The sequence below is a fragment of the Daucus carota genome, chromosome 7 (assembly GCF_001625215.2).
Source record: "Daucus carota subsp. sativus chromosome 7, DH1 v3.0, whole genome shotgun sequence".
NCBI lineage: Eukaryota > Viridiplantae > Streptophyta > Magnoliopsida > Apiales > Apiaceae > Daucus > Daucus carota.
The window spans coordinates 37,566,580-37,584,053 of record NC_030387.2 but is presented as its reverse complement, the minus strand read 5'-3'; the positions used below and the strand labels follow the sequence as shown (position 1 = coordinate 37,584,053).

The 17,474-nt window shown below is 32.6% G+C and overlaps 2 protein-coding genes across 2 annotated transcripts; both read right to left on the bottom strand.

Moving 5' to 3' along the window:
* Window positions 1-97: 97 nt before the first annotated feature.
* On the bottom strand, window positions 98-3,347 carry LOC108195487 (uncharacterized). Its single transcript, XM_017362450.2, has 4 exons — window positions 2,551-3,347; window positions 756-845; window positions 619-689; window positions 98-425 (listed from the first exon to the last, which is right to left on the bottom strand). Exons 1-4 carry the CDS (start codon window positions 3,217-3,219, stop codon window positions 293-295), a joined length of 963 nt encoding a protein of 320 aa, XP_017217939.1. The 5' UTR covers window positions 3,220-3,347; the 3' UTR covers window positions 98-292.
* Window positions 3,348-6,297: 2,950 nt separating this feature from the next.
* LOC108195340 (GATA transcription factor 18) lies at window positions 6,298-8,038 on the bottom strand. The gene is made up of 2 exons (XM_017362302.2): window positions 7,159-8,038; window positions 6,298-6,758 (listed from the first exon to the last, which is right to left on the bottom strand). Exons 1-2 carry the CDS (start codon window positions 7,618-7,620, stop codon window positions 6,468-6,470), a joined length of 753 nt encoding a protein of 250 aa, XP_017217791.1. The 5' UTR covers window positions 7,621-8,038; the 3' UTR covers window positions 6,298-6,467.
* Window positions 8,039-17,474: the final 9,436 nt, after the last annotated feature.

Here is a 17,474-nt window from a genome sequence, read left to right as displayed (position 1 = left end):
TTGTCAAGTGTGTAAATCTTTCTATGGAGTCCTATATAATGCCTTGTACCGATCATTTGTAATCAAGTAAATTTTAAATAATATTTCTAAAATAATCTTGTGTAAGTTTAAAAGAGATCCTTTCTTCTAACAAATATTGTTCCTAATATGAATTACTCCAGCCAGGAGTAGTAGTGAATTCAGGTACGAATTGTAGCCTAAATTATAAAGATATGGAGTCCACAATTTTCTTTAGAAACAAGGGAGTGATACATATATATAGATATGGGAGCATTCAGGATATCATTCGTGACTACTGTGCATGGGTGTTTTGCAGCGAATCAAGAAACTGCTTGAGGCACTTATTGTACACACAGGGTCTTTCTAAGTGAACCAGGTGCCCTGCTTTCTCTATGCTCTCATATGTCGCCATTTCGCCTAGTTGCCTGTTACATAAAGCATTACCAATTCTCTATCAGCACAAACTATAAAATCAAGTAATCATAAACCTGGCGGATCCAAAAAGTCACTAAAAGATAATTTTCGTATAACGCCATATTAATATAGTTAAAAAAGAAATTTTAGAACGATGGACGTAAAATTAAAGTCTCATTCTTGTCTTCGACATTAAAAACTCACTCTTTCATATTCTTGGCAAGTTCGAACTTGAAAATTTGATCATCCGCGCCCCACAGAAGATGTATTCTTTTCTGTACAAGGAAGAAGACAATTAATAGAAGGTAGAATCTAGTTAAATTTACAATAGCATATTATACCTGGTTGAATATGGGGACGATTGTATCTTTGTTGCTAACTATCAGACCTTCAAGTAGCTCCGCTCTTTCCTTTCTGTTGTTAAACATCACCTGCCAATATTTTTGAACTCCACTTATCAATTTAAAGTAGTTGCTCATAAATTTAATGCTATCCTCGTATATTTCTTGTCAATATATTAACTTGGACATTTTCTTTCTATCTTTTCGAAACCAATATTTGTTCATTTTCAATATCTTTGTATAATCAGATTTTACTTGAATCAACTTTTTCACCTTTATTGTCCATCCTGCCTCGATCAAAACTGTCAAAATATGTGTGTCCAAGTATGGAATTAATTTATAATTATTTTAAAAAATCACATTTTTTTTATCTAAAATAAGTATTTGGATATTTATCGTAAAGTGTCACCAAAAACTGTTATTTGCAACATGATACTTTATAAGTATAATCTTTACAAGCATGACTAAATTAAATCGAATAGTACTCCCTCTGTCCCACTGAATACTCATATATATTGGGATTGGACACGGAAATCAAAAAAAATGTTAGAAATGAGTAAAGTTAGATGAAAAGTGATAAATTGATAGGTTTTTTTTTTAATAATAGATTTGTGATAGTGGAGGAAAGTATTGGGTGTAATAATATTTTTATTATTATAAAACGGAGATAGCGGAAAAAAGTAACTGATGTAATAGTATTTTATATTATAAAAAATTATTATTTAATAATGTATAGAAATGATGGAATTTTAAAAAAAAAATTGAATGTATAGAAATGAGCGGAAGGAAAAGAACGTAGAAAGATGACATGGTAGATCTGATTGCTCAGTTCGGGAAAACAACGACGGGGTAGGCATGTACCCCTGACTATGTATTAATTCCGTCATGGTCCAACGCCGCACCGCATACTGTATTATAATTTGGGTTTGACTTTATTGCTTATCAAGAAGTACATAATAATCCTATTATATACTCCCTCCATCTCAAATTAGATGAACTCCTTGACTTCAGGCACAAATTTTATGGTTCATTGACCACATAGCTATATTATTTATTTTAAAATTTTATTTTTGTAAATAAATATTTAAATATGAAATTTTTGTTTGCAAAAAAAAAATTGAAAAAATTAATTTCGGAACTAGACGGTCAATGCACTTTAGGTTACGTGCCCAAAGTCAACTAGCTCATCTAATTTGGGATGGATATAATATAACAAATTCCTGTCAATACCGTGTAAAAGATACTCTAACCCTTTTTAAAATTTTACATTTGAGTTTTACAGACATTTTAAAATCGGATATTGTAAATATATACTTTTTTGGAAATTTTAAATTATAATTATGCATCAGACTTACTTTCCTTTTTTCTTTTTCTCTTTTAAACTGCATCAAACTTGCTCTTAATAATTCTTCTCTGGTTACCAATATCTCTGGATACTGTTTGTCCAGACAACCCTACATTCTTAACTAGATTCTCCCTAATTCTCTGCCGCCATGCTTAAAATGAAATATGAAAACGGTATATTTTAAGAAAAAAAATTATCTACTTATTGCCCTCAGTTCAATTCGGTCAATATTTTATATAGAATATTGGACCACCCTCAATCTTCATCTTGATGTGCACCATTGATCCACCACTGACTGCATGCATGCTATGTAAGTGTATAAAAACGTTACTAACAATGTAGGTGACGGGCATCGAACCATAACTCGGAATATTAATTAAATTCAAAGAAGCCGAAATTTAAAATGAAAAGGCCTGGCAAATAATAATCAAAGGTTAGTAGAAAACAGACCTCAAGATAATCCTTGTAAACTCTATTCGGAAACCAAAACTTCGTGTACGCCGCAACTGAAAAAAGCGCCTTGAGTCCCTCCACTGAAGTCGGCAACAACAGCTCGGAAGACGAACCAAACCCCAAGCTCTCAAGCGTCGCATCACTAATCGAATCCGTCATCGCCAAAACCGACCCCGAAACCACCATATTTTCCACAAACTCCGGATACATCTCGGCCATCTTGAACGCCACCATGCCCCCATAACTAAACCCCACCACCGTGCATCTCTCGACTCCCAATTTTTCAAGTCCTTTCACCACACACTCGGCTTGAAAGGCCGGTGATCGATCCGGGCTATCCGATATCGAGTCACCGAAGAATAAAAGGTCTGGCACGTAAACAGAGTATTTTTTTGTGAGGGAACCGATTTGGAACTGCCATGTTACGATGCCTTCGGCTGCGAAGCCGTGGATGAGGACTATCACAGGCTTGTTTGGTCTCGCTACGTTACTGTCAGTTTCGGAGGTTGGGTTGGTTTTGTTGTTTTTCGGGTTGTTGAGGGTTTCGGAAGGGATCCAAAAGTTCATGACGGTACCTGGGTTAATTTGTACCAGGTGTTTTTTCACTCCGGCCATTTTCATGAGAAAGTGTAGCAATGGCTGCTGTATAGCTACGACATTCACCATTTTTGAATAAAAATAAATAAATAAGGATCTGCGGGTATTGAGGACAAAGATACGAGATATTTATAGCTGGCGAAAATGCCTACTGCTATTATGAGAGGAATGGCAAGGTTGGTGTTCGGTAATCGGTTGATATCTGTTGTCAACCGTTAAACGAGGGGCTTATATTCTCGTAAATATGTACTTCTTCCGTCCCAAAATTATACAATACATTACTACCATATAAAAAAATGATTGTACATTAATATCTTATACTTGGATATTTGTGTTCTTGATTATTTGGAGTGTGAGTTATAAAATTTTGACCGAACTTAAACGTTTTAGTATTTTGAATTTTAAAATTTATGATAATATAATTAAATAATATTTAAGTTTAGAAAAGGATGCTTAAAACCACCTTCTTTGAAAGAAAAAAGAAGATGTCTAGAGAGCAAAATGCAGAAACAGGTTAAACTCGGTATTAATATTATGATTTGCGTCTTTTTACAAGTGAAAAGAATCGCAAAATGACACTTAAAAAATATTTACAAGTAGAACTAATTTATTTATTTTTTAATATCTAAACGGGCCTAGGATCCTCAGCCACTGTGTCCAATTTCGTGCACGACACATTCAATCTAGTCGTCAGTTATGTATTGCGATCTAATAATGAATTACAATATCAACTTTTGAAAAGAAATAGAATCGTACTCGCATCAACTTAATTTTATTTTATATCGTAATGCTAGGTTGTTAAAGTGTTGATGAACAATATTCACTAGTTTCTCCTGTAATGTATTGCCACATCCAAGGTTATGGTTTTTAATTTCGCTGTCTGCTGTGACATATTCTGGTACTCGTCGGTAACCAACTTAAGTTGAGTCGTCGAAATAAAGAATAAAGAAGGTGAACAACCACAATTATTTTGTCCTGTTTTTCTGCCATGCATTATTTACTGTCGATTATAAGTATACGATGGAGTGTGCTGTATGACATCTGCAATTCGTCAAGTCAACTATTCCGGTCCATAAATCAACGATATTATTCCAACAATTTTCATATAATTTGAATCCCAGTTTTAAGGTTTTACGTTGTTACTATAAATTTAATTGTTTTTCAAACTTAAAAGGAACTCCAAGTGCCTCTCACTGCACTAATGATAAATACTCCTCCGTCCCATTTTAGTTGTCATATTTTTATTTTTGTTGGTCAAATTGACTAATTTTTGACCAAAGATTATAAGTCACTCTTTCATTATTTTAGAAAACTAAAAATTCCATCTTAAAGTAGATTAAAAGTTATTTCCGATAATATTTTTTTTTTATTTTTTCACTTGATAAAATATTAATAAATTTGAGTCAAACTTTGGTCAAACTTTGGGAGTAATATAAATGATTAGGTTTCTTAGTAATTTGAGATATTATAAGATATTGTTGTTCCAACTACACAGGTTTCTATGAATGTTATACAGTAATACTAGATGGGTTTGTCTAGTGTGTGCCCATGGGCACACATTATACACTAAAATTGATGGTTTTGGTGGATTTTGATTGGTGGACTTGATGTAAATGCAGGGGGCCATCCTTATTTATGATTAGGTGACCAATAAAAATGCACCAAACTCATAGGAGTTAGTGCTTATTGTGTGCCCATGGGCACACCATAGAAAAACCGATACTAAATTTAACTGGAAGTGAAAAAATGAAAATTAAAATATGTACAAGTGCATCATTATCAGTATATTTGATGAGATAGAAAAGCAGCTTAATACTATGGGGCCGTTTGGATTAGCTTAAAAGAAGTGAATTCTTGCTTATAGTAAAGAAGTGGAGTAGAAGTGAGGAGTAAAGAAGTTAATAAAGTGTTTGGAAAAGAAGCAGAAGCTGTGAGATAGAAGCTAACATTCTCAGCTTTTTAAAAGTGCTTCTACTTTTTTACACAAACGGGTCAAGAGAAGCAGAAACCAGAAGCAGCTTCTGCTTCTATGAACCAAACAGGCCCTATATAGTTTTGCTGTGATTTTTAGGGTCATTTACTTTTGTTTATGACATTAAAATAAAAAATTTCTGATACTCAGGATCCATGATGAAGTTTGTTACTTTTAGACCAGGGCAGGCTCTTGAGCTCAAGCCCAATCCGCTACCCTAAATATACGTACCTAATCAACTGTAGGTTAAGTTGGCTACGGGCCTCAACATTTCCATGAATCTACACCTACTTTTGGACCTTCTTTTATTTAAGGCCTGAGGGTCTAGTGTTATGATCTATGATTCAAGAGAATCTTTCTTTCTGATGCAAGCACAACCGATTGAATTCTACCTACTTTTTTTTGAGAGAATTCTGCCTACTTTAATATCAATAACTTAATCTAGATTTGCATTTGTTTTTAGAAAAAAAAACAGGGAACAGTCCAGAAAGTCCCCAAAATAAATTTAAATTATTAATAAAAAAAGTAAGTTGTAAATTGTATTTTTGAACATAAATAAGTTGGCGCCTAAAAATATGTCTTTCAGTGTGCTTAATTTTTTAATATTAATAATAATTCAAATTAGTTCTTATAAATTGTTTCATTTTAATAAAATAAATTTGTAACCAAAGCTGATCAAGGATATGATTAAAATATATTTATTTGATAGATTAAAATATATTTATTTGATAGATATAACACGTAAGACGAGTCAGCCAGTTAACATATTAGATCTTGCGACCTTTTCTTTTTGGACAAGGCAATTAATTAAGCAAGAATCGAACCCCACCAAACTTCACATCAAGATTACATATAAATATATTTCTGCGTAAACAGTTGAATTCATAAGCCGATAAAGCCAGTCCGATTGATGATCTAGAGGGCCACTGATCACAGAAAGTATGCATGAGAACAACTAACGGCTGCAAAGTTTTACCTACACATCTCATGTATCTATTTTGACTGACAAATCAAGCAACAAAAAGTTAAAGAACTAAAGTAATAGAGAGAACTCGTATTAATAATTCATAAGAATTTTGAAAAGCAACTAAACAAACATAGAACTACTCAATCTCACTCCATCTATGTAAGATGGCCAAAAGTAAGCAGACACTTCTTCGTCTCAAAGCCGAAACTTAACCAAAAGAAAAAGTGAATTCCGATTTTTTTAAAATATGATAATAATAGCTAGCGTGCCGTTCGTTAATTATAGACTTATATTGTTGTACATTAGTACCATCAACATCACTAGATACGCCGTATTAAAACAATACAGAACGTCGTGAGATAGTTCGGTACGACCAGCTTATCTTGTGAAGTCATGGACGAGTCCCGGCCTATCGGTCACATTGAGTCTCCATGACAGGAATGGAATCCCGGTCTCGGAATCGCGATCATCTTCGTGATCCACGAACCGGAATTCATTCCCGAATGAGGTTGGCGAGAGACACGGGATTTTTTGGTTCGATGACTGGGAGTACTGGTGGTGAATCCATGAGTTCGAGTCCATTCCGGCTCCGCTGCTTGTGGTGGCGGCAGCTGCGGTGGCTCTTCTCTCTTCCTTCTTGAATCGAATCCCACAGGCATTGCACAACGACTGCATTATTAAATTTAACAACCGGTCAGCACTCGAGGACTATATTATTTTGTCAGTCAGTATATAAAATCATCCCGCAAAAAGAATCTTGTGTCAGAATATTTGTATCTCATCGAATATATCAACATGTGTGTGCATTTGTGTACGTTCATATTATTCTAAGGCGTAATTCGCCAAGTAGGTTAACATTCTTGTATTGAAACCACAATGCATCGCATACGAGACCGGTTGATCAAATACAAACCAACCCTAAACACGTGTTGTGGAACTAGAAAACAAAATGAACAATGTTGCCAACAAGACGTTGGTGTGGTGGTTGAAGTCTGATACCTCTTGCGGGAGGTCAAGTGTTCGACTCCATGTGTGTATAATCAATTAACAAAAAAAATGAACAATGTACCTTGGGGCCTCGGGGGCCATTCCTCCAGAGCGGAGTAGAGGTGGTGTCGCAGTTAGCGCAGCGGCGTGCGAGAAGCGGATCAATACTAGGTGAACCGTTCGAACCGCTGTTACTCCCGCGGCTCGGCTTACTCGAGTTGTTTTTGGGTTGCAAAATGTCCCAACAGAAGTTCGGCATGTAAGACGAAGACCTTGCAGCCTTTGCATTACTATTGTTGTTACTATTGTTATTGTTGTTGTAATAGTTGTCGTTGGACAAGCGAGTGGAGGGAGTTCCCAACGAGAGCGTGCAATCCACGGCGGAGGAGTACGACGAAGAGGCGGCGAAAGGGCAGTAATCATCGTAGGGCTTGTGGTTGTTATTGAAGAGCATGGAGAATGAGTTGGTGCTTTGGTTGCTTGTGTGGAACAAGCCGCACGTGCATTGTCCGTGATGATTGCTACTGCACCTATGCATCTCCATCTCAAAGAATGAGTGCGTGTTTGTGTGTGTGATTTTAGTGCAGAGCAAGACGAGGAGGAGGAAGAAGAAGAGAATAGGTAAGTTGAGTGAGAGTGAGAGTAATAATAGGGTGCAGAGGAAATGAATAATGGGGGGTGGGGTTGGTCTATCTAAGTGGCATTTATAAGCAGCAAAGAAAATGGCGAAATATCAGTCAGCACTGGACTCCATGTTGTCGTCAGTCTCAACTATTTCACCTTTATACCAACTTAGCTATTGTTTTTTCTTTTTTTTACAAGAATACACTTGCTCGTATCAATATACACTACTGCTCGTTATTATAACGTATCGATATACGTCATTCCTCGAGAAATCAACTTAGCTATTGTTGCTATAACGTATATTCCATTCTTTCTCGATAAATTATATAAGTTTAGGATAGAAAATTTGATACGTATTTTAATATTTTTATAAAATATGATCAGATAAATTATTTTAATATTTCTTTTCTTCTGAACGAAATTGAATACTTAAATTTTTGCTAAAACAATAAAATATTATAAAATTATTTTTTGAAATAAGTGTCAGACAATGTGAAGAACTATACAAGTGAATGTATGGAATATTATATATTATAACTATGATTAATAGTATTATTTTCTTGTTTCGTTTAAGTTAAGAATAAATATTATTCTCAAAAAAAAAAGTTAAGAATAAATATTCCGAGTTGAGTAGAAATAAGCTGGCGTATAGAAGATAACAAAATAAAAGAGACAGAGTGGGGTCCGAAGTGCACGTTACTAACTTACAACTCTTTAATTACTATGAGTAGAGAGCAGTGCAATCAACGACTTAAAAAGGGCATACAACATGATCCAGACACCCCTATAGTACAGTCGTAGTATTGGTAATCTTTTGTTAGGAGGACACATATATGTGCAGTAACCTTTTGTTCATTTATTGTAGATTTTCACTTCAATCTAAATATTGTTATTATTTTTGTTGCCCTGTTTTTCATGTGACGTAAATATATCATGCAGAAATAGTCGAATTGTTATTCTACTCATGTAGAGTTTGAATCTGTTTACCGGTGCTTATTGGCAGCCCCCGTTTTAAGCTGTTTACCCCAATTTTAAGCATTTTTAATCTTAAATTAAAAACCATTTTGTTAGTATTATAAGTTACAAAGTGATTTAAAATTAAGAATAAACAGACTAATTTAAAATCAGAAGTTGATGGAATGTACTTTCAAACAGCTTATTTTGTATATAATTATTCTAGTAATTTTTTTATCAAATTAAGTTGTCCAGTTTATTTTTATTATTACCTTTTTATCACGTCACATGTCACCTTAAATATGTAATTACCCAAATAAATATTTAAACTAGATGCTTATAATAATAAATTCATAAATTATAATTTTAAATTGAATCACATCTTCCTAGATTATATTCGAGCACTATACACTCGATTCTTGTAGCCGTCTCTAAATCCAACCAAAATATGTAAGCAAAAATCAAATATGAATTTGTGGCTTCAATTTTACAAACTATATGTTTTGTAGACGTCATCGCCTCTAAATCAGCCAAAAATATGTAAGAAAAATCAAATGTGAAATTGTGACTTCAATTTCACAAACTGTATTTGAGCACAAATTCAGTTTCATGAAAGCATGAAAATTTGAAGGAGTGCACTTGAAAAATCCTTAACAAATACTCAAAGCGCAGAAAAACAAAAAAATGAGGTGGAGGAAAGGGCAGCAGCAGTAGTAATCATGGAGATACTTCAATCATAGCAGTACATATGTTAGTGTGTGAGAGAGAGTGAGGGGGTCGGAATCAGAATGGTCGTTGGAGGGAGGTATGTAGTCAAAAGAAACCCACGTGACAAACGGGAACAGTCTTCCATGGATCTGCTCTTCTCCGATCACGAGGCAACAGTACCCCCAGCCCAGCCCAACCCCCTCCCTCCATTACCAGTAGTCCAGTTTATACTATTCCCTGTCCCTCCCCTACTTGTTTACTAATTTTACTCCTATACTATAATACTCCTTCCGTCGCGGTCCCGGCCAAATGTTGTAAAAATTAGAAATTGGACCTAATCACTAAGAAATAGTTGAAAATTAATCGAGATTAGTTCAATTGATTAGATGAATAATTAATTAAATAAACAGATTTAGGGAGCGTTTGAATTAGAGGTGGCAAAATGTGGTTTTGGTTTGATTTTGGTTCTTATAAAATGGATTTGGTTTAGATAGATGAACCAAAACCATTTCCAAACCATATATTAATAAATGTGGTTATGGTTTTAGTTTGAATTATGGGTAACTAGTTTAGTAAGTAAAAATAAGTTTTATATAATGACCAAAAGTTAATACACTCAAATCACAATATAATGAATACTAAATATAACAAAAGCATGTGTGAGTTGATGGAGTGGTTTAAGCTCTTGGCTTCTCCAAGTAAGGTCATGAGTTCGAATCATGGGATGTGCATGTGTGATAAATTGCAAAAAGAAAGAAAGAAAAGAAAAGGAACCTAATAGTGTGTGTGGAGAGTTATAAAAAATCTTAAAAGTGAGACCAAATATGGTTAGAACCATATTTTGTGAGAAATGTGAGACTAAAAACCAAACCAAATCCATTTTTATAAATGTGATTTCAAATGGATCCAAATTCATAATTTTGGTTTGGTTTGGATTGGTTTAATGGTTTTGCATCCATATTGCCACCTCTAGTTTGAATGGTGTATATATTGGAATGAGCACGAGGAATATAAGAATGGAGGATATTGTAATGAGCACGAAGAATTATGAGAATGAAGGATATGAAATACGGATGAAGTTTATATTTTATATCATAAAATAGTTAACCTAAACTCTAACAAATGAATTTGTGATTCTGATTCCCGTGTTATATATGAATCAAATATCTCTAGTTCGACGAGTTGCGAAATAGAGAATAGTAGGTGATGAACTGTTATTAGTCATCGATTTTTTAAATAAGAAATCGTAAGTATGAATAATTGGATTGGCCCCGTTTCAGAATTTATTAGAAATATGCTGATGAATCATAATTATTAATAAATCGGCATATTATTTATATAAATTAAATTTTTAAAAACAGCTTCCACTCATTTTTTTATTACTTTCAAGATAAATTCTATTATTTAACTATTATAAATGCGAATCTGTCCATATCTGAATCTATCATTATAATCTCTGCCCCTCACCCTGTTCTGTCACTCCCTCCTCCCAATCAACAACTCCATTCTCTATTCTCATCTCATCCTCCTCTTCGACTAATAAACATGTTTTTTTAACGCATATTGGCCGGTTCTAGAGATGCGTGTTGTGTTACCTAGTGTTTACGTATAATAACAAAATAATGTGGCCCTTAATTAAGAATATGGGATCGGAAAATGTTAGACCAGGCGCAGCAGTTAAATAATGTGAACTTGCTTAATAAGGGTTCCTGACTTCCTGCACGTAATGGAACTATTTTTTATTAGTGGTGAGATTGACGATGACTGGCTATGTAAATTACTCCCCACCCTCCGCATCATATATTACTTTTGAGTTTTAAAAATCAAATTAATCTATATTTTCTAATTATCAAGAATATATATTTTTTATATAATAAAAAGATATATTTTTCCAATAAATTACATATACTTTTCAATGCTATTTTTTCCCTAATTATGTAATACATATAAATTTCAATTAAAATGATAAAATTTAATTAGTCAAAAGTTAAGGACAAGTATTATAAAAGGAAGGGAGTAGTTAAATCCATTTGAATCCTATCCATTGATTCATCAGTTTTTGAATTCATTGCGTAGCTTTGAGCTCAAGTTGAATTGAGTTATATATGGTATAAATATTAGAATTGGCTCGATAAAAATTTGATTTTGCAGAAGATCATTCAAATAGAGCTTACTTGCTGCTTTGATACATCTGTTTAATATTTCTTAACCGGCTTAAAATCACCACAGACCAATCCGTGACTTATATTATAGCTTGAGGCTGATTTCATCACGGATCGGAGAGGTAAATAGTACTGTAGAATAACAAAATAGAACTATACGAGATCGAATATTTGACCATACAAAAACCATAATAATTGAGAAGTAGTCTCCTTAAACAGAACCATGACCAAGAGACCATCCCTCGCAGTTGTACCCCGTTAGTTGTTCATAAATATAGATAGGTCATCCATTGTCAAATCCATCCATCTCCCACTTTCTGCACAACAAAAGTACACAGTTTCCTCATATACATGTATCTATCCATGTCTCTACATATTCCCTAGCCCCATCATCATCACCATCTCCAAATCTCACAACGCCAAGTTGAAGCCTACCAGATTATTGATTCAGCCTCCGTACTCAGAAAATCACGTGAACCAAACAATCAATCCCTTGTCTATCTATCTATCATTTCTACAGTCTCCTTATGCTTACGCCCTTGCGCAACTACAGTATACGTGCATGTGTTTTCCCTCCCCCTCTCTCTCTCCTCATCATCATTTTTACTTTCGAATACGAATCAGAATCTCGAATAAATAAATCATGAAAGAAACGTCTTGGTGTGTTTTGACGAACGAGAGAGAGAAGAAAATTACGGGCTGTGGTACTTGTGGGGAGATGGTATATTGTGATACGGAAATATAATTACTTGGGAGAAAAGGTTAAAGAGATAAAGGTATCTTCCAGATGGGAGATACTCTGCAATCATCAAAGCGAGGTTAACTAGATACATCTTTGACTCAGATATACCAACGTAGGAACGAAGCAAAATAAGAAATGTTAATGTTACACATGTATAAACCCGTATGTGAATTCAAAATATGTATGTATCTCAAATTTTCTGAAATATTTTTTGAAATGACATGATAAATAAAAAACTGATTTAAGCGGGTAATTAATGTATGTAGAAGAATCTCATTATTATTATTAATATAACTGCAAATAATTAAATATTATCGACTAGGGTTTGGGAAAGAAATTTGTGAATAATTTTTTCTGAGGGTTTTCTTTTTCTAGAAATCCAAAATGACAAAGTACTAGTCGAAAAATATGTATACTTTAAAATTCAAAATAATCGAGGATGAGTTACTATCTATATATATATGCATGTATACATGTGTATGTACAATTTCGAACAAGGAAAACAATTATAATTCAACATTTTATGTTTTTGGGAATGATTATAAAAAAACCCGGTAGATAATGAGTTGGGATGTAAAACCAGCAAGCTCATCTTTTACACAAGTAAGTTGTTAACGTAAGTTTAGGTACATATAATTGAATAAAAAACGAAGACCAGTAAATATTCTATTTGAGAGGGTCTGATATATGTGAAAAGGGCCCTGCAGCAAAATAAGAAAAGACTTGCAAGAATGAAGAAAACAAAAGTGGTGCAGGCAAGTGATTAAGAGTGGGCCTACGTACAAATATAATACATATGATCATGACCCAAGGCTGAACAAACATCTTTGGAATATTGATCGATTCGATCAAAAGATTCAAACATCAAGTAAGAAAGAGTCTTACTACTGTTTTGTACTACTCCAATGCATGTGTGTGTTTTGTGTGGGAGAGAGAGATTGAGAGAGAGTAAAGAAAAGAAAGAGAGAATCAGATCGTCTTGAGATTGGTGTGGGTATTAGTGTTCGACAAACGGGACGACCACCGCTTTCCAAAAGATGCTCTCCTCTGGTAGCACAGCTGCTCTGTAGACTGTAGTATATGCTGCCAAGGAACGAACCAAGTTATCATCCCTTTGCTTTATCTTAATTTGTAAGAAGATTACAGATTTTTAAAAAATATAAGTATTATTCTTATAAATAAGTGACTTTTCCTAAAAATAAAATTTATTTAGTATTTAATATTAAAAATACTATATGAATGTGAAATTCATCCTTATTTGAAGACCAACAAAACATGCCCGTTAATTTTAGAAATTTTTTAAAATTAACAATATTTTTCAAATTTATACTAAAAATACAGTCAACATTATATATGAGTTTGTAACTCCGAAAACAGTAATTTTTAAATTATAATACTTATAATTGAAATTATTGTATATATGATACAATCGTATTTTGGGGAAAAAAATAAATTATAATCAAATGAGAAAAAAACCCTTAATTCTATCACCCCGAGACTCCCTGCTACACATGCCTGTTCTGAAGTTACTGTGGATATGTTCTACGCGCACTATCCTTGGGGTACACTTACGCGCTGTATTTTACTTTACACTCTCTGGCCGTGTTTGGCATGCGCCTAACTGGAGTCGGTAATACTTGGTTTCATCTCACTTGTCAGAGTAGCTAAACTGCCAAAGGAAGATACAAAACGTAGTTTTGATTTGATTAATAATCTTATTTAACTCTGTTAATCCTTTGTTTTTTAAGTTCCAAGCTCTTGGATCTTGACATTTGACAGTGAAATGTTTCATTTGTTTACTAACCACGACCATGCTAGAAAATTGAATTTCAAATCAAGCAGGGTACTATGTTATAGTAATAGAGTAATACTACAACATCTGTACTACGAGTAAGTTTATAGAAAACCAAACCGTGTTTGCCATGAAAATTATGTGTGTAAAAATGTATTACAACCCTCTGTGCAATATTAATTTTGTAAATGTGGCGAGTTGGGGAACTCCAGGAATAATTTTGAATAAAGTCTGAAACTAAAATGTGTCGATCAGGCGATATTTCCTAATAATGTTGAGTTGAATCTATTAGTTTAATAAATACTCACATAAAATATATATACTAAAATTTATTTACACTCGAGTATATTATATATATATATATATATATATATATATATATATATATATATATATATATATATATCATTTTCTGTTTTGTTGTTGCATTAAAATTTAAAAATTAATTTTAATTATTTATACAACTTATAAAAATATTATTACATGCACATAAGTAATTGTGAAAATCGAACAAATTAATATTACGGGACATTACTTTATAAATATCACCAAGAAGTTTATAAATGTAAATAATTAGTTAGTAGCCTACAAATGTGCGATGCAAAGATGATTTTTGATGATTAATAATACTATGTATATACTTAAACTAATAATTTATATTAATATATTGTTAACAGTATTTGAATCCTGAGTATTTGGTATTATAAATATAGAAAATTAATCAATTTGATTATCAAACGGTTATAAACTGACGATCAAAGTTTTATATTAATAATACCAATATAGATGTTTAAACATTTTTTTCTATGAAGTGCAAACATTTTTTGATGCATCTATATTTTTACATTTGCCTAACAGTGTGAATACACAAACATGGGTTATGAACAGTAAAAGGTTTACGACAGAGTCACAGACGTGTAAAAAGAGCCATGCATGACAATGATGGTATTGTGTGGCTCGCTGGATTCTGTGGGACCCATCAAGACCAAGATTGCATGCAAATATTGCAAATCATGGCTGAGTATCGTATCTACCTGCCTTATTATACAGTACCCAATAAAATTAAAGATTAATGATTACCACTAATTGACGTGCCCAGTTTGGGAGTTTACACCTTTGCATGCATGCACTATCGAATGGAGTAGCATTATTTACAGCAAGTCACGAACAGTATTGAACTCCTAAAAAACACATTCCTCAAAAGTAACGAAACACAACTGGAATGAATCTCTAGATTTCTTTCTCTCTAGGAGAGGAGAGAGACGAGAGAGAGACTGGGATTGGTCTAGTGATGTTGGTGTTGGTGGGATCTATATACTTTACCCAGGTTATATAATTATTTATGCTTATAAGTGTGATAGCAATGGATAATATACTTGGAGAATGAGCAAAAAGGAAGTAAAAGTAAGGGTATTGAGGAGGACCAGAGAGAAAAAGAAGGGGAGTATAGAAGAACTAAGAAGCAAGACAAGTCCTTAATAAGCTAAGAACAAACAAACCCTATGAAAAGTGGTGTGCGAGATCTGGTCAATGCAATTTTGGACATCGAAGAAAAACAAATGAAACCTCTTATTGTCTCCTCTATGGGTGCCTAGCCTATGTCCAAAGCAATCTCTAATCTCTCTCTCTCTCTGCATTTCTCTTCTTTCTTTATTATGCTTTATTACTACTCTTTTGTTTTTTGGTTTTCATTTTTATTTTATTTTTACTTTTCTATATGGCGCTTAGATGCTTGAGCTGAGACTGCCACATTGCATCGGTTGAATCTTTTTTATTATAATTTATTCATTATATATTTTATAGGAAAATTCTAGATGTCCGAATTTTTTTTCATTTTTTTTGGCTTTTGATATTTGATTGATTATACTCATAGTAATGGGTTTTTTGTATGTAAATAAAACACATAGTTAAAATCAGTTATTTGTTTGTGATTTTATCAAAAAAAAATGGGACTTTGACATACATATATCTATTTTATGGATAAATTATTAACATTAAAGAGTCATTGATGCAACCACTTGATAGAAACTTCTTAGCCAAGGTTTACCAGAATCACAGTTTTGTTTTCTGTTTGCTTTTTTGATAGAGGAATTTTTAATTTTTTTTTGAAGGCAGAGGAATTTTTATAACTAGTATAAACTTAATTAAATATGAACTTTTAAATTAGCCAACAAAGATATCACCCTTGTTAGTTACAAGGGTGTTTCTTAATTATCTTTTTCAGAATAATAAATATATACTCGTCATTTCATTGCAGCAGGTTATTAACCAAGTGGGGAAGAATTTGTAAGATGTGATAATTCATTTTTGCTGGATAGAGAGGATGGCTTAAATTCATATATTTCGTCGTTGGCCCAAATAAATGGAATTCTGTTGCACTGTAATTAGTAGTGACTCATAGGCCCAAATATATACAGTTCACTCATGCTTGGCAGCTTTCTGGCCCAAAAGATGGACATGCCTCTATTTTTGGTATTGTTGGTTCGATCCCGTTTGTGAATATTTGCAAAAACGATGAATTCGATGAAAGATTTTAATGAATTCAAAACTAATTTAGGGGTTATTTGTTAAATCTGAACAATTATATCTGGATGAGTCGAGTTTCTGAACGATTAGTTAATCTGAATGTGAATGAATGATGTTGTTTGTCTTCTCTTTTTCTAATTTATCTAGATGAATAACTTATAACATGAATTAATATTAAATATATTGTTTTATTAAATAATTGGTACTATTATGTATTATATATTTTTCAAATAATTTTAAAATATAATATGATTGGTAAAAATTTTATTCATTTTAATTTTTAAAATTTATATTATAAATTTAACTTTTATTATAATATTGATGGAAAACTGAAACTTAAATCATATAATGAAATAAACTATTTTTTCTATCACCCATATACTTATGTCTGGTGAATTTTATTTATTTTAAAATTTAATATTTTTCAGTAATGTAATATATTTTTTAAATATTTAATTTCAAAATACAAATATTAAATATTTTCGATAATTTGGCTTATTAAAATATATTTATAAATAAGTATTCTTAAATGTCAAAATCTTCGGTATTTCAAATTTATAAAATAATTATATATAAATATATAAAATAATTTAAAGGATTAGATATATTTGTACAATTAAATAATAAAGATGTTATAATAATGTAATTAGATTAGTTTCAATATAAATCTATAAAGACATATTATAAACCAATAACCCAAAAGAAAATACCAAAATTATTTGCACGAAGACTAGGCCCTTAAGAAAAGGTATTTAAGTAGTACATTTCGTTTCGGCGTGGTTCAGCCAACTTTTTAAGCTACAGTCGTCCAGTTAAATTTTATGCATCGTCCAGGTATTCTTGTCTCGTCCAGCAACCACTAAACATAAACAAATGATCTGAACCATCGT

Bases quoted from the DNA above. Each gene is read 5' to 3' on its own strand.
- LOC108195487 (XM_017362450.2), bottom strand. From the start codon at position 3,219: ATGGTGAATGTCGTAGCTATACAGCAGCCATTGCTACACTTTCTCATG. The intron at 846-2,550 runs GTCTGTTTTCTA...AAATATTGGCAG, and splicing joins TTTACAAGGATTATCTTGAG to GTGATGTTTAACAACAGAAA. The intron at 426-618 runs GTGAGTTTTTAA...TTTATGTAACAG, and splicing joins CTTGCCAAGAATATGAAAGA to GCAACTAGGCGAAATGGCGA.
- LOC108195340 (XM_017362302.2), bottom strand. From the start codon at position 7,620: ATGGAGATGCATAGGTGCAGTAGCAATCATCACGGACAATGCACGTGC. The intron at 6,759-7,158 runs GTACATTGTTCA...TTAATAATGCAG, and splicing joins ATGGCCCCCGAGGCCCCAAG to TCGTTGTGCAATGCCTGTGG.